Source organism: Phyllobates terribilis, unplaced genomic scaffold (assembly GCF_046119375.1).
Source record: "Phyllobates terribilis strain yellow unplaced genomic scaffold, ASM4611937v1 Scaffold_9__5_contigs__length_417890890, whole genome shotgun sequence".
NCBI classification, from domain to species: Eukaryota; Metazoa; Chordata; class Amphibia; order Anura; family Dendrobatidae; genus Phyllobates; species Phyllobates terribilis.
The window spans coordinates 175,112,086-175,126,274 of NW_027362769.1; the positions used below are offsets into that span (position 1 = coordinate 175,112,086).

General features: G+C 41.0%; 1 protein-coding gene across 2 annotated transcripts; it reads left to right on the forward strand.

Annotated features, from left to right (window-relative positions):
• Positions 1–1,111: 1,111 nt before the first annotated feature.
• LOC141161913 (keratin, type I cytoskeletal 18-B-like) lies at positions 1,112–12,756 on the forward strand. Of its 2 annotated transcripts, none has more exons than XM_073647426.1 (8): positions 1,112–1,706; positions 5,077–5,159; positions 5,494–5,650; positions 6,920–7,084; positions 7,748–7,873; positions 8,066–8,286; positions 8,689–8,732; positions 12,610–12,756. In XM_073647426.1, exons 1-7 carry the CDS (start codon positions 1,329–1,331, stop codon positions 8,723–8,725), a joined length of 1,167 nt encoding a protein of 388 aa, XP_073503527.1. In that variant the 5' UTR covers positions 1,112–1,328; the 3' UTR covers positions 8,726–8,732; positions 12,610–12,756. The 2 variants fall into 2 exon arrangements, with proteins under 2 accessions (XP_073503527.1, XP_073503526.1); XM_073647425.1 differs by having other exon boundaries at positions 1,113–1,706; positions 8,689–8,717.
• The last annotated feature ends 1,433 nt before the right edge of the window (positions 12,757–14,189 follow it).

Sequence of the window (14,189 nt, forward strand, 5' to 3'; positions counted from 1 at the left end):
TTTTACACAGCGTTCTTCAAAAGCTGGACTAGTGAGCAATGGTTTACTTCACCAGGAGGAGGCAAAGTCCAAAAAACCCTTTAGAGGAGTAATACATTTATAATATTTTTATACATATGTTTCGTCAGCAATAAATAGTGTTCTAAAAAGACTGACTATGGTTCCCATTTACATTGATATTTTACCAAGAATTATTAACAATGGCCAGTCTCTGTCCATAAGAGTCGTGTAAAGAAATCTTTTCTATAAATTCCCTGTCATTTTATACTGTATATAGTTATAAAAATGGTAATAAAAATTATTTAAACAAAAGAAAACAAAAAAAACTTTTAGATTTCATAATCTTAATTCAGAACAGTCGCCAACTGTAAAACACGGCGGCAACTTTTAATATATTTGGGTGCACTTTGCTCAAATTATTTTCTTTTAAAGCTGCCATACAGACAAAAATAATAAATCTGCTCCTTTGATCAAAACGTTCGGCTGATCGTCGATGTTGGAGTTGATACATGAGATGGAGTTGACCGGAGTGAATATATAAAAGCGATTTCCAAAATGGTCGTCTATTAAAGAAAGACGGGAGTCCAGTCTGGTCATGCTGTGACTTGTTGTTCCCCTGCACACTCGCAGATGTTACTTAATCCTCACAATTTCAGTTTCCCCCTTTATTATGTCTTTTTGGAGATAAGGAAAAACACTAAAAAAATATTCCACCTAACAATTAAATAATGTGGGAAGGAGAAGGAAAAAGAAGAAATGAAGAAATCACCTCCTGAAGTAAAGGGGAAGAGAGGAGGCAAAACCTGACCCTTCACACATCCGGCAGGTCCTTATCAGTTTATTTTCTACCCATGATGACCCTCTTATGATGCTGGAAGATCTTTTCATTGTTCCTTATAGGCGACTTACGTATAAAAAAAAAAATCAGAAGATTTGACACAGAATTTGCAAATATTCTAGAAACCCAGGGGTGGAAGTTTAGGAAATGGGGGACAGATGGGTTCTTAAGTGAGTGGTCGCCCTGCACCAATGTGGAGCTGCATTGAGATTCCAGCACTCGGGGTGATGTCTTGTACAGTCTGCGCCTCCCCCTCATTAATATTACTGCACACATCCCGGTATATCCGCACACCCTGCCTCACCTGTGATCAGTGACAGCACGTCTCACCTGCAGCCAGTCTCCATACAATCCCAGCTCAGCTCCTTCAGCAGCCGCCGGCTCCAGAGCTCCCCAAGGCTCACCAGACCACCACTGAGCACCTGAACCCTTTAGGAGGACCCTACCTTGACTTCCCCACTCCATCTTTCTCCTACATCCTATCTCCTTCATGTCTTTCCAAATGTCTTCTGGAGCCCCAAGTTGGCGCAGCAGCTCCTCCAGCCAGATGGGCTCGGGGGATTTCAGGATCTCGCCCTCCAGGTTACAGTCATTGCGTTCCGGTTTGGATCTCCAATCGATGAAATCGGCCATGGAGTCTTCTCTTCCTTCGCTTCGCTCCGGATTGGACTCTTTGCTGCAGAACAACCATCAAGAGGCCATGCAGGAGCTGAACGAACGTCTCGCCGGTTACCTTCAACGCGTCCGGGGTCTGGAGGAAGAAAACCGAAAACTGCAAGACGAGATTGAGGACATATCTGCCAGGAAGAACCCGGCCCCTCGAGACTGGGAGACTTGCCAGGCACCTCTACAACAGCTGCGAAAGCAGGTGAGACCCCCCCCCCCCTCCATGAAATTTAGGGGGTGACAGCCGAAAGGTAGCGAATGCCAGCTAATGCCAACTGAGCGCCAGGTATCAGCAAGTGACCATAGATATGGATGTATGTACATGGACCGTAGTGCCCTCCCAATGCCCCGCGCTTCTCTCATGCTGCCCTCCAGACGCACAACACAAATGTGATTGCAACTTCCAGAAGTATTTACAGGCAAATCTGGGAGATCAGTGATCAGGGCATTGGTGCAACCTCTGCAGCCGCTCAGGGGCCCGAGAGGTCAGGGGCCACTCCTATCTCCAAAGCAGGTGGAATTAGGCATTATAAGGAGCTATCAGACTGCAAAGGGCCCAAACATTGTCCTTGCCCAGGGGCCTGTTCTGCTTGTGTCCGCTCCTGGTCCAAACTTTATCTAATATGCTAGTTTCCCAGTATTATAAGAGATAATAGTCCTCTGTAAATGCAGGAAGAGATCATCATGATACATAATAGCGATTGGTGCAATGATCGGACGCACCATCCTCTTGCCCGTGGATTTGCACTGATGGATCCGATCAGGTCCCGTCCTGTTCATCTGCTGAGCACATTTATCGCTGACTTTGCCTGTGGTCAGACATTACCGCCATTGTGCTTTGTGTGCTCACAATGTGCAGCTGTCTGTACTCTGATAGCAGAAGAAAATGCAAAATACCCCAGTAATTAGTGTAAGAGGATCAGGATCATATGAGTATCTGTCTGTGGTTCATCCAGCAGCCCCAAAATATCAGCATATTAATACAGTGCATTAATACCGCCATACAGTGCCCAAATAACATAATAACATACTGTATATGTAATATCACCAGAAACACTAGTAATACAAGGGATTAATACAGCTAAATAGTGCCCAGATAATATCACCATATGCAGGAAGTAGTAATGTAATATACACTGTGCAAATACTAATACAGTGCATTAATACCGCCATACAGTGCCCAAATAACATAATAACATACTGTATAAGTAATATCACCAGAAACACTGGTAATACAATGGATTAGATTAAACACCTGAACAAGGAATGTATAAGCGGGGCCCAATTGCAAAACTAGACAACCAACAGGAGATTAGACCCCTAAAATATAACTTTTATTCGAATATGCTAAAAAGGACTCAGTAGTCACCATAACAACAAACACAAAAACAAGACAAAATGCCAGGGAACAGGGATAAGTCACACATCAGTCAGGAAGGATTACGGGCTCTATCTGTCCCTATTTTGTCCCTAAATTCTCTCCCTTCCTGACAGCGGAGGTTGGCACCCTAATTTTTGCTCCGTGGCGCCCCCGCTCAACGTCGGTGTCCCTAATATCCCTGGTAAATCTCTATCTTTATATTTAAAAAACCACAATCGTGAATAAAAGATAGAGAAAAGTGAACGTACAGATTAAGAAGCCGACAATTCATCATAGATATGCATTTAAGGAGACCCAAGTCTGTATATTGCGACAATAATAATAGCCCTGGGAATTTTTTAGAAGGTAAAATTTGTCTCAAGATAGCTGGTTTATTACATTCATACACAAGCCAGCATATACTAAATAACCAAAGCTAATAAAGCAGGTTCTGTTATATATGAGACTAATCCCCAGAAGTAATGCCCACAGACCGGTATCACATGTGCATCCTGCTCTATGTCGTTCTAAATTGTCAGAGCCAGAATGTGATAGAGACTGTAACACATACAGCAAAACAAATGACCAATTCTAAATGCATTATAACAATCTCAATATCATTTAGTAAGGAATAGCATTTATCAATGGTAATGCATTATGTCACATCTCATAGATATCAAAGAAATAACACAAATCATTAGTGATTCCTTATATCCTATGTCAGAAAATACAGGGATTTAGCACTATTATTTAGTATATGCTGGCTTGTGTATGAATGTAATAAACCAGCTATCTTGAGACAAATTTTACCTTTTAAAAAATTCCCAGGGCTATTATTATTGTCGCAATATACAGACTTGGGTCTCCTTAAATGCATATCTATGATGAATTGTCGGCTTCTTAATCTGTACGTTCACTTTTCTCTATCTTTTATTCACGATTGTGGTTTTTTAAATATAAAGATAGAGATTTACCAGGGATATTAGGGACACCGACGTTGAGCGGGGGCGCCACGGAGCAAAAATTAGGGTGCCAACCTCCGCTGTCAGGAAGGGAGAGAATTTAGGGACAAAATAGGGACAGATAGAGCCCGTAATCCTTCCTGACTGATGTGTGACTTATCCCTGTTCCCTGGCATTTTGTCTTGTTTTTGTGTTTGTTGTTATGGTGACTACTGAGTCCTTTTTAGCATATTCGAATAAAAGTAATACAATGGATTAATATAGCTAAATAGTGCCCACATAATATCATCATATGCAGCAAGTAGTAATATAATTATACACTGTGCAAATACTAACAGTGCATTAATACCGCCATACAGTGCCCAAATAATGTAATAACATATAGTATAAGTCATATTACCATACATTGTACAACTACTAAAAATACAGTGAATTAGCACTGCCTCATAGAGAACAACATATGCACATACTGTAGAAATATTAGTCAGACAATGCATTAATACAGCTAAATAGTGCCCAAATAATATCACCATACACTGTGCATTAATACCACCACACAGTGCCCAAATAATGTCATCATGCAGATCCAAAATAACGGCATAAGCTTTATAAATGATCCCACAATATAGTGTACTAGTTATACCTTAATACCACTATACAGTGCTCACATAATAGCGCATTACAGTACCCTATAGATACCAAATGATAATGCCGTACACATAATTAATACTGCAATACAGTGAGAGAATAATATTGCCATAAAAGTCACAAGTACCATAATACAAAGCCCAAACAATGCTGTCATATTCCGGATAACTACCCCGTGCCCACATAAAACTATAATATTGTTCCACATGCTTTTGCTTAAATAATACTGCTATACAATGCCAAGGTATTCTACTATACAGTATCCAAGCGATACCTTCCTACAGCTCCGAAATATGACCATACACTACTCACAACACAATGCCATACAGTGCGGAAGTAAAAACACCCCACAGTCTCAATATACGGTAAGTGCTTTAGAAAATTGTAATAAAACACTATAGGATGAAAAAAAGTGCCAAACCGTGCACAAATAAGGTATACCGTACACAAACAATGCCACTGTAGCTCTACACAGTGCCCATGTAATGCCACCATTTAGGGGTAAAGAGCGCCAAGGTGTCAGACCCCAATAATCAGTATTTTATAGCAAGTCTTATAAGGATCATTTCCATCAATTTCCATTTTCTGGATTCTTCTTGAAGGTGGAAGATCTGAATATGGACAACGCCAAACTCCTGCTGCAGATCGACAACGCCAGGCTGGCAGCGGACGACTTCAAGGTGAAGTGAGTAATGACCGGATATGTGACATCTCCATAAGAATTAATCAAAATCTAAGGAATGATTGTAGCAAGATGTAAAACTTCTGTGATCTGTTGTTTCTAATTGTTTGCACTACACCCAGCAGCACAGAGTATTTCAGGAAAGGAGTGTGCTCACCTGGTGGGAAGTCACAGACAGTAAGTTACATATTAGTTGGTGCAGAGTCTTCAGCAATAAAGAAGTCTATGATACAAGGTTCCTGAAATGAACAAAATAACGACATTTTATACATAAAATGTAATCTTAATCTTAATATGTGTGACCGCAACACACTGCTAATAATAACGGCGTCTGCAGGCTGGAAGCAGAACAAGTCATCTGTGATGGGGTACACAAGGACACCCAGGGGCTGCGCAAGATGATAGATGACACCAACTTCCTGAGGATGAAACTCGAGTCAGAGGTAGAGAATCTGAGAGAAGAGCTGGCGCATCTACATAGGGATCACAAGGAGGTGAGTGCAAGCCGTATATACCATATAATATAACTACTATAATACTGCCATCTATGTACAAGAATATAACTACTATAATACTGCTCCCTATGTACAAGAATATAACTACTATAATACTGCTCCTATGTACAAGAATATAACTACTATAATACTGCTCCCTATGTACAAGAATATAACTACTATAATACTGCCCCCTATGTACAAGAATATAACTACTATAATACTGCTCCCTATGTACAAGAATATAACTACTATAATACTGCCCCCTATGTACAAGAATATAACTACTATAATACTGCCCCCTATGTACAAGAATATAACTACTATAATACTGCCCCTTTGTACAAGAATATAACTACTATAATACTGCCCCCTATGTACAAGAATATATCTACTATAATACTGCCCCTATGTACAATAATATAACTACTATAATACTGCCCCTATGTACAAGAATATAACTACTATAATACTGCTCCTATGTACAACAATATAACTACTATAATACTGCCCCCTATGTACAAGAATATAACTACTATAATACTGCCCCTATGTACAAGAATATAAATACTATAATACTGCCCCCTATGTACAAGAATATAACTACTATAATACTGCCCCTATGTACAAGAATATAATTACAAAAGGTCACGTTCACACCTTCAGTATTTGGTCAGTATTTCACATCAGTATTTGTGGCCAAAACCAGGAGAGGAACAATCAGAGGAAAAGTATAATAGAAACTCGTCACCACTTCTGTATTTCTCACCCACTCCTGGTTTTGTCTTACAAATACTGATGTATAATACTGACCAAATACTGAACGTGTGAACGCGGCCTAATACTTCTCTGATACTGTCTCATCATTATTATTTATCTCGGTTCAGGGTCGGAACAGTTAATGTCACTTGAAAAGAAATCCTCCCCTTCTGTAGTAGAGAGGAGCCATATTTATTTAGCGGGTGTGCTCCTCATCCGGGTTCGGCCCTGTATATGCTGTATGTTTGGTCTTCTTTCATCTGACATTATGTAGCGGTGTGGGGTTTCCTGTTCACTGCGTGTTTATGTTTACAGACAAAAGTTGAGTAACTTTATAAACACTTGGCTTCATGTACACTGCACATCTTCTCTTACACTCCAATCCCACCCAGAGCTGCATTCAGAATTCTGTTGGTTGCCGTATGGAATCTATCAACATTTTGGTTGACACTGATATTAGTTGCGCCATCTAGTGGTGGTAACATCCTCCTCAGTTTTTCTGTTTTACAGGAAGTGGCGGCCCTACAGGCTCTCATAGCCACTAATAATGTAAGGGTTGAAGTGGACGCACCGAAAAAGCCGGACCTGAACGAAAGCATCGCTCAGATCCGCAGCCAGTATGAGAAAATGGCTGAGCAGAACCGGGCGGATGCGGAAAACGCGTACAAAAACAAGGCAAGAAACAAAGAACAACATTGTCTCAGATTCACCCTGTTCTATAATAGTCGGAAACCCACAAATACTATATTGTTACAATGATTCTATCATATCACATAGATTTATTTTTCTTAAAGGGGAAGTCCACTTTTAGTTATCTCCTAATATCTCATCTTTGAGACACATGTGGGGGTCTAAGAGCTGAGACTATTCTAATATCGGGAAGTGAGGGGCTTCTAATAATTTTTTTTTTTGCTCACACAGTTCAGTGAAGTTTCTGCAAATTAACTGCAAAAGCCCAGAGTTTTTAGAGTATTCTGAGCCTTTTTAATTTGAGGTTCCCCTTTATGAACCATTAAGTTGTGATGGATTTCACCCTTTTATTGTTATTTCACCATCTAAATTGTAAAAAGAGCACTCCAGGAATAAAAGAGGGGCGATGCTCAGAGAAAGTCACACTCAGCGTAACACAATGTATCAGTTTTGTTTGGGAAGTTCCTTTAAGAAAAGATTACTTTGTAGCAGCTGCTTAGACAGGAGGGCGGAGTTCAGGGTCTCTGCAGTGCTGTGAAGCCCCGGTGACTCCGTGACTCCCTCCGCGGCTGCTGGAACGTCGTCTCATCTGGATATAACTGGACGATAAGTTTTTTTTTTTTAAATAGTTTTTCTTCTTTGCCGCAGTTCGATTCCCTTTCCCAGGAGACAAGTGTGAACACAAAGGCGCTGGAGCAAGCCAAGAACGAGGTGGCCGACCTCCGGCGCCAGCTGCAGGCTTTAGAGATGGAACGTCAGACCCTACAAAAAACGGTGAGGAGGACCCTCCGTTGTGGGATTTAGGGTGCTCTGACATGAGTGGAAATTTTTTACGTTTTCTAAGTCTGTTGTTACTTGTCGACTTTGGCATCAAATTCACATATAAATTTGCGTCATTTTGGTTTACAAGACGCCATCTGCCGCCGTGCATTTAGTGACCTCGCCTCCGTGTGGTTTCATTCACAGGTGGACTCTTTAGATCACGTCTTGAAGGACACAGAGGGTCACTACGGATCAAACCTGATGGAGCTGAATCGCCTCCTGACGCGGCTCCAGGACGAGCTGGCCGCCTGTCGTTCTGACATCGAGCGGCAAGTCCGGGACTACGACGCCCTCCTGAACCTAAAATCCAAGCTGGAGAATGAGATCCACGCCTACCGCACCCTGCTGGAAGGAGCCGCAGACAAGTAACAGCCGCCATCAGAGCTCAGAAATAAGACTCTCTTCTCTCACTTTATATAATTTATTATACACAGCAGATTTTTAGCAAAATACTCAATAAACTTTGCACAAGAACCCTGGGGATTTTTCCATTGCTTAAATTAAAGGAATAAAATCTGCGACATAAATTAACGCTCTGAGCTAAAATCTGATGCACATGCAGGAGTCTTACTGCATGCCGGATTTTATCTCCACGAAATCAGCCGCTAAAATCCACCAACATTTTGGCCCCAAGTACATTTTTGTCTATGGGGGGGAGGGGGGGAATCGATTATGGGCTTTTATTTAAAAAATAGGTATATCTTTGATTATATACAGTATATATATTTTTTTATTATATCAACTAATATTCGGATTTTGTATTTCAGGAACGGTCCCGAGTCCCCACCAAAAGGCGGTAAGTGAATATTAGGTAAGAAAAGGAAAATTTTTTAGTCTGGCTAGCAAAAAATATGGGATGATCCTTTCTCTGGTCAAGGCATATATACAGTGGGTACGGAAAGTATTCAGACCCCTTTACATTTTTCACTCTTTGTTTCATTGCAGCCATTTGGTAAATTCTAAAAAGTTCATTGTTTTTTCTCATTAAAGTTCACTCTGCACCCCATCTTGACTGAAAAAAAAACAGAAATGTAGAAATTTTTGTAAATTTATTAAAAAAGAAAAACTGAAATATCACATGGTCATAAGTATTCAGACCCTTTGCTCAGACACTCATATTTAAGTCACATGCTGTCCATTTCCTTGTGATCCTCCTTGAGATGGTTCTACTCCTTCATTGGAGTTCAGCTGTGTTTAATTAAACTGATAGGACTTGATTTGGAAAGGCACACACCTGTCTATATAAGACCTCACAGCTCACAGTGCATGTCAGACCAAATGAGAATCATGAGCTCAAAGGAACTGCCCAAGGAGCTCAGAGACAGAATTGTGGCAAGGCATAGATCTAGCCAAGATTACAAAAGAATTTCTGCATTACTCAAGGTTCCTAAGAGCACAGTGGCCTCCATAATCCTGAAATGGAAGAAGTTTGGGACCACCAGAAGTCTTTCTAGACCTGGCCGTCCAGCCAAACTGAGCAATCGTGGGAGAAGAGCCTTGGTGAGACAGGTAAAGAAGAACCCCAAGATCACTGTGTCTGAGCTCCAGAGATGCATGAGGGAGATGGAAGAAAGTTCCACAAAGTCAACTATCACTGCAGCCCTCCACCAGTCGGGCCTTTATGGCAGAGTGGCCCGACGGAAGCCTCTCCTCAGTGCAAGACATATGAAAGCCCGCATAGAGTTTGCTCAAAAACACAATGAAGACTCCCAGACTATGAGAAATAAGATTCTCTGGTCTGATGAGACGAAGATAGAACTTTTTGGTGATAATTCTAAGCGGTATGTGTGGAGAAAACCAGGCACTGCTCATCACCTGCCCAATACAATCCCAACAGTGAAACATGGTGGTGGCAGCATCATGCTATGGGGGTGTTTTTCAGCTTCAGGGACAGGACGACTGGTTGCAATTGAAGGAAACATGAATGCGGCCAAGTACAGAGATATCCTGGATGAAATCCTCTTCCAGCGTGCTCTGGACCTCAGACTTGGCCGAAGGTTCACCTTCCAACAAGACAATGACCCCAAGCACACAGCTAAAATAACAAAGGAGTGGCTTCAGAACAACTCTGTGACCATTCTTGACTGGCCCAGCAAGAGCCCTGACCTAAACCCAATTGAGCATCTCTGGAGAGACCTGAAAATGGCTGTCCACCAACGTTCACCATCCAACCTGACGGAACTGGAGAGGATCTGCACGGAAGAATGGCAGAGGATCCCCAAATCCAGGTGTGAGAAACTTGTTGCATCATTCCCAAGAAGACTCCTGGCTGTACTAGCTCAAAAGGGGGCTTCTACTCAATACTGAGCAAAGGGTCTGAATACTGATGACCATGTGATGTTTCAGTTTTTCTTTTTAATAAATTTGCAAAAACTCCTACATTTCTGTTTTTTTCAGTGAAGATGAGGTGCAGAGTGTACTTTAATGAGAAAAAAAAATGAACTTTTTAGAATTTACCAAATGGCTGCAATGAAACAGAGTGAAAAATGTGAAGGGGTCTGAATACTTTCCGTACCCACTGTACACCCCAAAATATGTATATGTCAACGCCCCCTAATAAAAACTCCTCCTCTAGATGATGGAGTACTAGTATAGTCCTTAAAATTAACAAAACTTTCTAATAAATCGAGCTCGATTAAACATTTTGAGCCAGTTTCATTATCCTATTTGCGCCTTTTATTTTTGTTTTATTTTTGCTTGTTTTTCATTTGCACCTCACTCTTTTTAACCTACATCTTTTCTTAACATTTATTTCATATTTTAATATGTTTGCTTTTTTTTCCAATTGTGGATAGGATTTTTAAAGAGGTTGTCCAGTACTTTATATTACCCCCCCCCCCAATGTATCCCCCCACGGCCCATAAGTATATTTGTAAATACCTTGTGTTGCTCATAGCGCCACTCACAGGCATCACGTGACTCCGCGCTGACGTCATGACAAGTGAGGCGTGACTCAGCGCTGGGGTTCCCGCGGTGGCTGCTGGGTTGTGGGTGGGGCGTCACACCCGGCATCCACAGCTCACTTTCCCAATGAATGGGGAGAGGCAGAGCGCGCGGTGGATGCCGGGTGTGACGTGGGGGGGTTACCCCGCCCACAGCCTGGCATCCAGCTGAAATGCGGAAGACAAAGACCCCCGGCTGCTGCCAGCACTTGTCGTGACATCAGCGGATGTCAGAGCCGGGGTCATATGATGCCTGTGAGCGGCCACTGATAGCGCCGCCTACAGGCATTATCTGCAACATAAGGTATTTACAAAAAGTCTTAGGGGCCCCGGGGGGGATACATTAGAGGAGGAATTTATAAGGTACTGGACAACCCCTTTAAATGCTGATTCAATTGCAAAAATAGTTTGAAAATGTACATCAGCAAATTTTGCAACATTTTAGCAACCCATGTGACTTTTATGCTAAAAGTTACAAAAAAAAAAAAGGTTAAAGATAAAAATAAAGAATATTTTTTATTTTGAGGAAAATTCATGAACCATATGAGCCATTTTGAACAATTTGGAGCAAAAAATGTCAACGAATACCTTGAGAAAAAAAAAGAAGCAACTTGAACACCCCTCGGAATTGATGAATTTATGTCCTTAGCGTTAAGTTTTCTGGCGAAAATAGTCGCATCATTCAGCCCCTTAACACGATTGCAGTCCACGAGTTCAGAGAAAATGTCAGAACAAAAAAAAATTGAGGGATAATTCATGACTAGGATCTGTTGAGTTCAAAAAATGTGTTGGTTTACCAAGGATCGAGCTGTTCCAATGTTACTCATTGTCCCTTAATATTTATTAAAAATGTAGACATTTATTCTGAGTTGCAGTGAAGCCAGTTTTTCGTATTTTCTTAAGATTTTAGTCTGAGGTGCAGACAGCACAAGATGCACCAAATTATGTAAGAGTTCATCCTATAATAAGTTCATCATCTCTCACTCCAGCGGCTTCTGTTAGATGAGCATTAGAAAAAAAAATATGTTTTAGTAAATTTCCCCTCTTCGGCCTCCAAATCATCACTTTTTTTTATAATAGTGACTTTTCTTTATTTGTTTTGTGGACTTCATTGCAATGTTCTGCATCAAATTTGTCGAACTGGAGCAAGAAGGATGATTGAATTTTATGAAAAAATATGATACTTTTTTTTTGGGGGGGGGGATCTTTTTAGGGAAGAAAATGGCAATTTAGTCTTCAACTGTGCAAAAAATAAAATGACAAAGATTTCAGACTCCATTATTGGAGCGCAAAGAAAATGCACAAAAATGTTTGAGATTTCACAAAGTCACAAATGATCAATTAGGCCAAAAACATCCGCAGATAAAATAGCAAAAAAAAAAAAAAAAGACAAAACCAAGTAAAAAAAAAAAAAAACTTAAAATGTGCAAATTAAATAATGAGCAAATAAAGTCACTGTTTGCCAGGAAAAAGACGCACAGACGATGATGAATCAGGTCTCGTGTCAGTGAATTGGAACATTGTTCCAGCTGATGGTTTCTAACAATTGTATCAGGTCCGGGGAGCGGAACACAGCAGAAGCACAAACCTCTTCTGTCCTGAGACATTGTAACAAACTATCAGTCTGAGGATACAACTGTAACAAAACCCCAGCTGTGAGAAGAGATTCCCAGATCACAGGAATTTGACATTATATCCACTGATAGAAAAGATTACCGATGGATTAATTCTGCGTCTCCCCCACAGCTCCTCCAGGCATTATACAGAAGGTGACGGTGACCCAGCACGAGATCGTGGACGGAAAAGTAGTGTCTGCGTCATCTGAAGACACCATTAAATAAGAAGGCGGCAGGATGTGAACAAGATCTATTAATAAAACTAATAAGAACTAAATTATCTGTTGCTTTGTATTAATAATACGGAAACGTAACGACAATTCCCCGGTAATATAAGAATCTCCAGATCATCAGATGCCGGACTATTGGGACTTTATGCACAAATAAAGGGAAGAATTTAAATCGATGGGTTTAGGTCACTTTAATACAGAAAATAAAAGGGTATTATTTCCAACACTTCACAAGTAGAGAGAAAAGTGGGTGATGACATCACTTATACAGACATGTGATGTCATCGCTGCAGAGCCCAATATATTCCTCCTGGCCGGGGAAACTACAGTAATATAGTTATAGGAGAAGCATACAAATGTGCAGAATGTCTGCTAATCCGGCGTATGACAATTATATCCAATAGTCCGGCACTGGACTCAAACGGTCAGAGACATAGACCGGACTGACTACAGGTATTAACAAAAGGTTGGAATTTCATGCAATGCCAGATTATCGGAATTTACACATATTTAAGTCTGGAGTGTGAGAACCTCCAGTAACCAGTTTATCTGTCTGACAATGACTTATCAATGGGCTTTTCAGCTTGAGGTTACAAAAAAAATATTCAATAACATTTTTGCGAGATCTCAGCTTGCTGTCAATAAATAGGAACATAGTGGCTCCATGACATTAAGATGCACTGCAACATCGACAGTGGGGAAAATAAGTATTTGATACGCTGCCGATTTTGCAAGTTTTCCCACCTACACAGAATGGAGACGTCTGTAATTGTTATCGTAGGTCACTTCACCTGTGAGAGACAGAATCTAAAAAAATCCAGAAAATCACATTGTATGATTTTTAAATTATTAATTTGCATTTTATTGCATTTAACAGGTATTTGATACAAAAGAAAAACAGAACTTAATATTTGGTGCAGAAACCTTTGTTACAATTACAGAGGTCAGACGTTTCCTGTAGTTCTTGACCAGGCTTGCACACTCTGCAGCAGGGATTTTGGCCCCCTCCTCCATACAGGTCTTCTCCAGATCTTTCAGGTTTCGGGGCTGTCGCTGGACAACATTGAGTTTCAGCTCCCTCCAAATATTTTCTATTGGGTTCAGGTCTGGAGACTGGCTAGGCCACTCCAGGACCTTGAAATGCTTCTTACAGAGCCACTCCTTAGTTGCCCTGGCTGTGTGTTTCAGGTCATTGTCATGTTGGAAGACCCAGCCACAACCCATCTTCAATGCTCTTACTGAGGGAAGGAGGTTGTTGTGCCAAAATCTCACGATACATGACCCCATCCATCCTCCCTTCAATACGTGCAGTTGTCCTGTCACCTTTGCAGAAAAGCACCCCCAAAGTATGATGTTTCCCCCACCATGCTTCATGGTTGGGATGGTTTTTGAGGTTGTACTCATCCTTCTTCCTCCAAACACAGCAAGTGGAGTTGACAGCAAAAAGTTCTATCTTGGTCTCATCTGACCACACGACCTT

What these genes read in the sequence shown, in the direction of transcription:
- LOC141161913 (XM_073647425.1), top strand. Translation starts at nt 1,329, where the DNA reads ATGTCTTTCCAAATGTCTTCTGGAGCCCCAAGTTGGCGCAGCAGCTCC. An exon ending in TACATAGGGATCACAAGGAG is followed by an intron (nt 5,651 to 6,919) that starts GTGAGTGCAAGC and finishes TCTGTTTTACAG; the next exon opens with GAAGTGGCGGCCCTACAGGC. An exon ending in CTGGAAGGAGCCGCAGACAA is followed by an intron (nt 8,287 to 8,688) that starts GTAACAGCCGCC and finishes TTTGTATTTCAG; the next exon opens with GAACGGTCCCGAGTCCCCAC.